The sequence below is a fragment of the Centruroides sculpturatus genome, unplaced genomic scaffold, assembly GCF_000671375.1.
Source record: "Centruroides sculpturatus isolate CEXI.00-Female unplaced genomic scaffold, Cexi_2.0 scaffold307, whole genome shotgun sequence".
NCBI lineage: Eukaryota > Metazoa > Arthropoda > Arachnida > Scorpiones > Buthidae > Centruroides > Centruroides sculpturatus.
The window spans coordinates 110209-121527 of NW_019384520.1; the positions used below are offsets into that span (position 1 = coordinate 110209).

Sequence of the window (11319 nt, forward strand, 5' to 3'; positions counted from 1 at the left end):
AAGCAACAGAAAACAAAAAAAAAAAAAAAAAAAAACAAATGACTAGAATCACAATGGAACTGAAAAAAGAGATTGTTGAAAAATATGAAGGTGGCACATGTGTTTGAGATTTAACTGTTGCGTACCATATTCTGAGAATGACAATATCGACAATTGTGAAAAATAAAGACATTATTAAATCTGCTAACGTTGCAAAAGGAGTTAAATCAATTTCTAAACAGATATCGAAGACATTAGATCATGTTGAGAAATTGCTTTTGCTTGGATAACTGAAAAACAGTGTGCTGGCGACATCCTATCAGAAGCAATTATTTGTGAGAAAGCTAAAAAGATACATGTTGATCTCATGAAAAATCAAGCAGGAACTAGCCAGGAAAGCGAGATGTTTAAAGCCAGCCATATTTTTTTTACATGAAAATGGATTAATCATTTTTACATTACTTCTTATGGAAAAGGTTGGTTTGGTATACGTCCTATTTGGTATAAGTCCAAACATCAGGAATGGATTAAGGTCGTATACCAAGGTTCCACTGTATATCGTATGGCCAATTGTTATCTTTTTGCCTGCTTGTTTATCTGAAAATAAACAAGTATAATTTATTTATATAGTTTGAGAGGATTCATATCTGTCAAAAAAATTTTTTTTTCCAAATATTACAAATTAATTTAATTAAACATTAACTGATTTAATTGTTGAAATAAAATTGGTACTTGTATGGCAAGTTATTTACTTTTATTTGCAAGTAATGTTTTCTAATAACAAGTGTATTAGCAAAATTCAAGATTTGCAGATAACATAGTTATCATTGAAGAAAATGAAGAACAATTAGAGAAAACATTACATCTGCTTAATGAAGAAGGAAAAAGATATGGACTGACTATCAATAGCGAAAAAACGAAGACAATGATATTTGGTGATAACAACATGACAAGAAACATCCTAATAGATGGGAAAGAAATTGAAAATGTAGAAAGCTTTACATATTTAGGAAGCAACCTAACCTATAATCTGGATTGCAAAAAAGAAATAGAGATTAGAATAGCCAAGGCAAAAACAAATTTGAAAGCAATGGACAAAATCTGGAAAAGTAAAGCAATTAGTTGCAGACAAAATTAAAAGCATTGAACACCTGTATCTTCTCCTGCATGCTGTATGCCTGTGAGACATGGGTAATAACAAAAGATATGGAAAGAAAAATATTAGCATTTGAAAGACACTGTTACAGAAAGATCTTTCAAATAGGATGGATGCAGAAAGTCACAAACGAACTTTATAATATGATATATATGAAAAAGAATCTCTTACAAAAAATTATACAATGAAAACTTCAACTGTTTGGACACATCAGAAGAATGAATGAAAACAGAAAAATTAAGACTTTAGTCTATGGTACTATGGATGGATCCAACAAAAGAGGCAGACCATATAGAGAATGGATTGATGATTTGAAGAAGTGGTGTGGAGCAAATTTACAGGAATTGAGAAAATCGACAATGGATAGAAATGGAAGAAAATAGTGGAAAAGGTGTCAGACACCAACGGGCGAGGATGATGATGAAAATTCTTCAAATTATGAAGTACCCTAAATAAATCTGACATTCTATTTTTTAATATATTTGGTATTTTTTATCTAATTAAGATTATTTAAGCAGTGTTTATGATAATATTTGATATAATGATTAATATTCTAATTTATTCATAGATGCATATATTTAAAATTAACTGGTATAAAAATTTATTTATTTAAAAACTGTAATAATTTTAAATTTAGATTAAATGAGGAAAGTGAATTGGAACAGACCAAAACTAAGAAAAATGTGAGATTTAATATTACAGAAAATCAAACATATGAAGGTTTGTAAATATTATTTATATAAATAAAATCTATTTATAAAAATAACAATATGCTTATGCCTAGTTAAATTATAGATAAACGATAACCAAATAATTAATTTTTTATATTATTACATTATTACATTTTTTAATTAAAAGAATTTGCTATTATAAAAGTATGAAGATATGTCATTTTGTAATAAATTAAAATTTTGATTTAATAATATAAAATGTTGAGAAAAGTGAAACTTGCATACTGTTTTAGAATTGTATATCTAGAAATTTAACTTTGAATCTTAAATAGCATAATAAGTAATATGTCAAGGTGACTTGCAGTAGTTTGACATTTCATGCTCATTAAATCTTTTTTTAGGTATTTTTAAAGTAATAAATTAAAAATTGAAATTGTCTTATGAGGGGACGGCATGATGTCGGGGTCACTGATTTTGATCAAATTTGGTGAGGATATAGTGCATCCCCAACAACTGACATGTGCCAAGCAGTAAGTGCAATACTCAAAATTAAAGGGAAAAATTAAAGTTGAAAATTGCAAATCACTTAAAACTATTAGAATTTCCACATTTATAGAGTGGCCAGTGGCTCGGTGGAGATCAACAGTTTCGTAATTGTGATGTTGGTGTTTCAAATCACATTAGTATTAATTTAGTGTTTTCCCTCCTAAAACTATAATTTTTAATTTATTATATTGTCAGAGAGAAAATTGATTTATTTTTAGAAAACTACAAATGCACAAAAAACAGGGTAATAAAACAATAAAATCCATCTGTTTTAAGTAACAAGTCAATGTCAAAAGCAATTAACAATGTTTCCTAACAATATTTATTTAAAAACAAAGCATTTTCTGTATTTTCATGTACAGTACACAGTACATACTTACTCTGGTAACAGTCATTGTTTAACCTAAATATGTCTCTAACTGCATCTTCCTTTGCTAACGAATGAAAAGATGGCTTTGATATCTCGTGCTAACATTGATAGCGTAGAAATTTGTTCTGCAGAAGAATCATTGCAAGACAATAGAAAATTTATATATTGTGAAAGCATCCTTCAAAATCAAGCTAATTGCAGTTGAGGGTTCTTCATCAATTTCAGAAGTTGCAAAGGCAGTAGAATAAAACATTTAAGTGCTGTGACATTTTCCAATGTGATACAGTATGAATGATTCTCCTCTAAATTAGTTGATGATAAAGTGTCTTTAAATATTAATCAAGTTTGTTTATTCCAGTGACATATGTAAATTTTCTTCTTACTGTAAATATCTGCATTTATTCAACATGTACACTGCAGAAATGTTTATTTCACATGATTCTATGACAATTACCATTCACAAAATTGTGCTCACAAAAAGTAAACACAATATGTTAATAAAAATGCCTTTCTTATTAACAAACTTGGCCTTAAATAATGATAAGTTTGTTTAAATCTAATCTTCTTTCCAAATAATTTATAAATACTGTATATCTGCATAGATAAGATGACCTTCAAATAAATCAATTTTTTGTCAAAGTTTTATAGTTTTAGCATATATCTGTCCTATAAGATGACCCCAAACTATCAACGGCCTATGAATTTAGTTTAGATCAGCGATCATCATCTGGATAATAATACTGTATAGCAGCATTTCTCAAAGTGGGAAATAACACCCCCTTGTGGGCGATGAGTAAATCTAGGGGGCTCTGGAGGCAGGGAGGAATGGTGATCAAAGGCAAAATTGGGGTCAGTGAGAGCCGTTTCCTTTCCTCTGTTAAACAGGAAAGGAAACGGCATTTAATGGTTTCCAGATGTTGAGAACAATGTACGGTAAGGGCACAAAGTGTGAGATTCATAGAAAAGTTTTCCTAAGAAAATTACCAATCCTTTCCAATTCTCACACAAGAGAAAATGGGTTAGGAGGCGTTGGGTATAACTTTATGGAACAAAGGGGGCGGTGGATTGAAAAAGTTTGGGAATCATTGCTGTATAGCATATACAGAATTATGTCCAATTCGTAATTTGTCAAATGAACAAATTTTATTTACTTGCATCTGGCAGCACTGCCTTGCTATTATTGCAAACATTCGCACTGATTCTGGCATTCGGGTGACCCTGACTATTCACAAAAACATTGTATGGGCTATTCTATTTTGTGGACATACCCTATTCTCTACTAGTAAATAATTATGGTTTGTCCACTTTTTATAATGGTTTTAATTTATGTAAATTTCACCTAATGTTTTTTGTATTTGTCCTATAAGACAACCCTGGATTTTGGGGTCTTTTTTTGTGATTCAACTATCCTCTTATCTTTGCAGATATATGGTAAATACTACTACAAATTCCATGTGTACACAAATATTTGAAAATAATTTTTANTATATTCGATGATTTAAAAGCATTTATAATCCATTGTAGTTTGTTAATTAATCCCTCAGAGTTTTCCCATCCTGGTAGATAAACATTTATTAGTATAATTCTTTTCATGTTTAACATCAATTCTGTAACTACAAAATATTGGCAGCTATAATCAGTATGCAGCATAGTGGAGTAATTTGTATTTGGGATAAGTGTGATAGCCCATGGGTATTCTTGTGTGCCTTTTAAAACAGGAACATTTGTAGGTAAGCATTTCGGTAAGTTGTTGAGACAGTACGGCTCTTGAATTAGCACAATATCATAGTCCTTAATAATTTTGTTAATTATAGAAGTGGAAGAAATGCTTCTTCCAATGTTTATTTGCAATATATTAACGTGTTTGTTGTTAGTCAAGTCCATAATCTGTTCTTGACTCAATGAATGTTTTAATTCTATGATGTAAACAATACCAACATAAAATGAAAATTAAATTGATACCAATGAGATTCGAAGCATCAACCTAACAATTATGAAACTGGCACACTTCCACCAAGCCACCAGTTGCTCTATAAATGTTGGAAATTCCAATGGTTTTATGTGATTTGCAATTTTCAACTTCACTTTTTTCATTTAATTTTGAGTATTGCACCTTACTATTGGCACATCAGTCATTGAAGATGCACCATATCCTCACCAAGTTTGATCAAAATTGGTGACCTCCAATGCCATGCAATCCCTTTGTTAGTCATCACTTAATAATAATATTTACCTTTAAAAGCAAGTTCATTTTAATTAATTTCCGTAGTTTAAAATTAATGTAATAAAATATAAATACAGTATTTTTTTTTTTTTTTACTGTAAGTAAAATCTACTGTTTGTAACTTCAGTAATCAAAATTAATTTTTATTACATTCACATTACAAAGTACTGATAGATGAATTGTAATTTTGATTGATTGAGTCTTAGTGACAAATTAATAGAAATGTGTTAAAATTCTGTTTATTTGACTTATATAGATTAAAACTATTGCAATAATAAATTTGTCAAATTCAAACTTTTCAGAAAAATTTGTTTTCTCTTTTTCAAAACTTAGCTGAAGATGAAAATAAAAGCTCTCAAATTATTTATCCATTTGCAATTATTTACATAACTAAGTTTGATTAATCATGCAAAATTTAGTAGTGAAGAATGACTTAAGAAATTATTTTTGTTATGGTATTTATTGAACTAGTCATTGTTAATGTAAGAAAAGAATACAGGGTGGATTTTCAGCATATGCTGTGTTTTCTGAATGCTGTTAAGGAATGTATTGCAACAACTATTAAACCATGTAACATTTTTATCATACTTCATTACATGGAAAGAACAAATTATTCCTTATATTTCAGACGATCAAGTAATTTTTTCGGCACTTTTCTGTTAGCAGGTCACCAGTTGATATTGATATATACAGCATCATATAAAGAAATGGCTATTTTATTGTGTAAAGTATGGTACATTTCAAGAAACATGGGCAAGTACAGAAATTAACAAATAAAAAACTTACAAATAGGATTTTCCACATTTCATGGGAGGCATAAAGTTGCAGATTTCATTTAACATTGCAGAAAACATTTTGTGTTTTTTTTCAAGTTTTAATTATTATGTGTTTTATTAAATCTACTTTCCTTTTCTTACTCTTTTACTCTGTTATGTCAATAAGATGATGGCATTTCACATTGGATTACAATTACAACTGGTGTTCCATTAATAGAAAAGTATCTTTTTTTCCTCAACAATACAATTTAATCTGTATTGCCTACTGAAGTTCATGTTAATTACTAGTTACATGATTATGCAAATAATTGTGAATGCCGCAGTATATTTCCCAGTAATAAATAATAGATTTAACATATAATAATAAAGATTTGTAAGGATTGTATAATTGTGACAAATGGGGAATGACATGCTGAAGGAATTTGTTTTGCTCATAATAAAACATACTATTTAGTATTTTATTAGAAATAGTAATTATGTTTTATTTTTGTAAAGCATCAAAGTTAAGATTCTTGTAAAAACTGCAAGAGAAAATTTCATATATGGGCAATTAAAAATTTAATATGCATAATTAAAATTCAGTTATATAAAATTTTTTAATGAAAGTTTTTATATACTGTTCTTATTTTGACTATTTACTCACTTTAAATCCTTTTAGTTTTTTCCATTGACTCCATAGTAGAAATTAAATGATTTGAACTGCTGATATGTTATGGAGCCTGATTTTTATTTTAATAAAACAGTTTTTGAGACTGTCATGGCATCAGATCAAAAGTTGTTCTAATTTGAACATGTATTGGTAGTCTTATCATATCCCCCCTCAATACAGAATGTGTAATGATCTTGACCCATGGATGTAGTTAACATTGTTCATGGAAAAGTGAAAATTTTCATGATCAACATGAAATATTATATGTTGAATTGTATCCTGTGATGAGATTTACACATTGTTAGCTAATTTATAAGATATATGAAGTTTTATGTAATTAATTTCTTTACCCTAATTTTTCATTACTTAGTTTGTTTTAATGTTTTGTTTATTTTTTTTATATGTTAATGTTACATTTTTATTATTATTATTTTTTTTTATATTACTATTATTTTTGTGTATGTTAGAACATAATTTTGGATTTTAACTCATTTAGATGATTTGATGGAATGATTAAGTTTGAATTTTAATCAATTACTTCAGAATAGTGATGCACAAAATATTTTCATTTTTGATCTCCCCATTTTATGAAAAGTTTGTCACAACCCCCTGGATAGACAATAGACATTTTTTGTATAAATAGTAGACATTTACTATGCAGTGATACTGTTGCACTGCAAGCTAAATATGCATGTGTCAACATGTGTTTCTGTTGCTGTAAAGTTATCAGTATCGCTGTCTGTTTGCCTGCTGGTTGCTGAAGTATAGGTATTAGGTACTAATACAGACAATTTTTTTCGTTAAAAAAATATAGTTCTTATAAATAGTTTCTTATAGTTTTTATAAATAATATAATTTCATTTCACTATTTTACTGGTACCTAATACTTGTTGAAGAAAAGCCTTATATTTTTTATTATTAAGTAAATTTCTTTGAATTTTTCAGGTTGCCCACTACTACTATAGAATATCAGTATGATAAGTTTAAATTAGAACTTTTAATCTGAGTTAGTCTTGTTTTATTGAAATAAAAATTATAATCCTTAACTTTTATTAGTTTGACTTGTTTAATTAAATCTGTTCTTTTACTTCTGAAATTTAGAATTAACTTAAATTGTTTTAAAATTAAATTTAATATTTTTGCAATATAGAGTGCACAGTAGAGTACTAAATCACCCAAATAATTTTTCAATAAGATATTGGTATGGTAAGATGACCATGCATTACCATATGAGACTGATGGCAGCAATCCTATGATAAAATTTGAAAGCTGACATTCCTGTCTTAAACTATGAGAGGTACAGGAAAAAAGTATATGAGGAAGTTGCAGTGCATCAAATTAATAGTAAATGACATTGCATAAAATTAGATGATGCAAGTAGAAGCTGGAAACTGCATATGATGTTATCATTTGCCTATGAGCAATATACTCTCTCATTGGCAAAAGATGGCTGTGACATGTTACTGCTCCTACAGATAGAAACTCAGATGTTGTAATGTGCAAATAGTTGTCAATCATCAGATAGTCCTTTGAAGAGCTTTGTGAAATGTACTACTGTACAACAAATGTTGATGATATGATAGGAAGTTGCGGAGCTTACAATTTCCTACTGCCCCACATTCAACTGCATAAACCCCATTTTTTGTATAGTAATCTATGTATTGTAATTTTTATTATTAATTTTTTAGTACCAAAAATAGATCAAACAATGAAAAATGAAGTTGTTAAGAAGAAAAAATTAAAGAAGAAAAAGAAAAAGGGAAAAGCTGTTAAAGAAAGTGAAATACAGGTAACTATTTGAAATTTTTTTTATTATATTTTAAAATGAAAATAATTACTGAATTATTTGAATGCTGAAATATTTAAACAAAAAAATTACTAAAAATATTTTATCTTGAGATTGTAATACATAAAAAAGAAAGATATTAATTATTTTCAAAATTTAAATGTTGTTTAAATAGTTTGAATACATATATACTTTATTCAAATTTGGAAGTTCAGTATACTTCTTTAGAAATTATTTGCTAATTATGAAATTATATAACGGGTGGACAAGCAAGAGTTCAGTGGGAGCCGAACTGCAGGTTTTGCAAAATGCATGGGTGCCATTATGCATGGGACCAAAATGCATAGTTCTGTACTTTTTTATTCTTTACTGCAGTTCTGTACCATGATTTTATTATATAAAACAAATATTGAATTTTTTAATAAACATATTTTCACAAAATTGTGGAAATAAAATTGTAAAAATAACAATAAAAAGCAGAAATTAACACTATTAGCAAGAGCCGCATGTAACTCAAAAAGAGCCGCATTTGCCCATGGTGGTTATATAAAATTAAATCCAAAACTCTGTTTTAATTCTGCAAAATAAAAATAACTGTTTCATTTAGAGCATATTTATTATAAGATTCTTTGCTCCTTAAAAAGTTTCAAAAACAAAATGAAAAAATGTTTCTATTTAGACACATTATAAGAAAACAATATCTAGTTTGTTTATTTTGCTATTTTGCCAAATATGAATCATTTTAAAACTTTTATATGATATTATTCAAGGCCTATAAATGGTTGGTTGAGTATTATCTAAGGCTGTTTGGACAGTAAATATTTTTAATTGATGTAGAAAAAATAATATTACAGATGTATATTAAAAATAATAAAATTTTATGTATTTAAAAATTAATTAAATGATTTATTATTAATACATTTTTAGATATATTTTGAATATTCACATGATGAATTTGATACATGTGCACATGCAAAAAATTGAAACAAATGAAACTTGAAGATTTGAAGTTTTAATTATGCCAATATTTTCTCAGACTTAACTAAATTCAGCTGTTTCATAATTTGGACTATAGATTGCCATATCTGTAGTCTAAATTCTTGAATTAAATAATTTAATCAACAAATATTAACATAGGCATATTACATTTTTTAATATACAGTATATACAGGGTAATCATATGCAAATAAAACTTACAAGGAATCTCATGAGGAGTTTGGCAGTGTTATGAGTCAGACTTGGTGTTGCCTTGAGTCATTGGTGCAACTATTACAACCAATTCATCAAAGTCTGACTCTCAGCATTGTTAAATTTCTCATACTACTAATAATTTTTATTTTAATTTGATAACCCATATACAGAGTGATCTGTTTTAATCTGTCCACTGGAATAACCTGAAAAATATGCATCCTACAGAAAGATCATTATATTGAAAAGGTTAGACTTTTAGGGACCACAAGATGGGGCAGTCTGTTTCATCATAGTGATATCTATGATGAAACAGATTGCCCTAGTGGAAAGTTAAATTGGAATCTGCATTTTTTATTGTGTATGATTCTACATCAAATACAAATTAACTTTTAAATAAAATATTTTTGAAAAATGCACTTATCAGAAATCATGAGCATTTCAGGTTTTAAGAGGTCATCACAAGTGCAAGTATAAATCTGTGGATAACTGTGAAGTTCATTGAGAAAAGGAAGAAAAATGCTTAAAAAAGGTCATTAGAAAACTATTATTTGGTGGAATCAAAATCAATGACTTTTCTTTATCACGAGCTTGACTTTAACATGCTGTGACACTGGTTATTGCATCAGTTCATTATTTGAAGAAAAGTACAGATTCCATACTACTTATACACTTTAGATCAAAATAGTAAAGGCTAATCAATTAAATATTAGTTGTTTGTGTCTTCAAACTTGTATAATGTTCATTGACTACATGTAAATTTGTTTCAGTTTAGAACTTTAATAAGTTTCAGTTCTATATATTACTCTTTCCTGATTTAAATAATTTCTTGTAGTTTATAAGAAATAGAAAAAAATGTTTGTTAACTTTGCACTTTCTTTCCATTTTCTCACTCATACCATATAGAACAATATTAATACAGTTGAACCTGTCTATCTCAATCATGTTTATCTCAAAATTTATTTTTTTCCCTTGCATTTTTGGCCTAAATTCAAATTATGAACTGAAGTGTCTATTACAAATTCAAAGCTCAACAACTACATTTTGATAGCATAAACTATAGTTGAAAAACATCTCTTGCAATACCATACATACTTGCAACTAATATTACTTTCTCTGATTAGCTACAACTCTGTCTTGTGTTTTATTAGTTGAAGACTGTCAGGCATCAGAAACTATTGACAACTGTTTCTGTTAAAGTTTGTAAAAAATGTTTTCTTTATACATAATACAGGTATGTACTGTACTTGTTGTTTTGTTAATAAAATACTATACCTCCAGTCAAACCTATTAACCTATTAGCATTTATTGTGTAGAAACCTTTATATCTCAAAACCTGTATCTACAATTTGTTTTCCTTGTTCCCATAAGATTTGAGATAGATGGGTGTAAGTTTAATTTAATTTTGTCAAAAGTTTTGAATTCCTTATGAAATTGATTTCAAATTGATGTATTATTCATTATGTTTGGAATTAGCAAAATGGATTAAAAAATCTAAAACTACATGAGGTATTGTAGGACTTTTGAACTAAGCTGTAACATAGAGTATAAAGTAAATACAGTATAAACTTGAAATATGTTTTGAATTTATTATAATATATTTATTTGTAATTGAATTTATTATATATTATGTTTTCTAAATAGAAATTTTATGGATTTCAGCAAATTCTGTAAAAATAAATAAATAAATAAATGTTGAATATAGGAACTGTTCTACTCTCAGCACCAGGGTGAAATCAACATTGCACTATCTGGAACCTGTGACCGGTGCTCAACGCGTATATACTGTATATCGCTGTTGATAAACATTTTCGAGCGATCCCTTTGCTCTTCTTCAGGTCGACTGAAATTCCCCGGACAGAGTGTATAATATTTGTTGGGATTGGAACTGACACCCGATCCCAACAAATAATATACACTCTGTCCGGGGAATTTCAGTCGACCTGAAGAAGAGCAAAGGGATTCGATTTTCCG

At 28.2% G+C, this 11319-nt stretch overlaps 1 protein-coding gene across 1 annotated transcript in view; it reads left to right on the forward strand.

Annotated features, from left to right (window-relative positions):
- Positions 1 to 11319, forward strand: part of LOC111622719 (probable 28S rRNA (cytosine(4447)-C(5))-methyltransferase) — a 79158-nt gene that overhangs the window by 13595 nt on the left and 54244 nt on the right. The window contains 2 exon segments of the mRNA XM_023365139.1: positions 1773 to 1855; positions 8060 to 8160. Of these exon segments, the coding sequence (XP_023220907.1) occupies positions 1773 to 1855; positions 8060 to 8160 (184 nt within the window).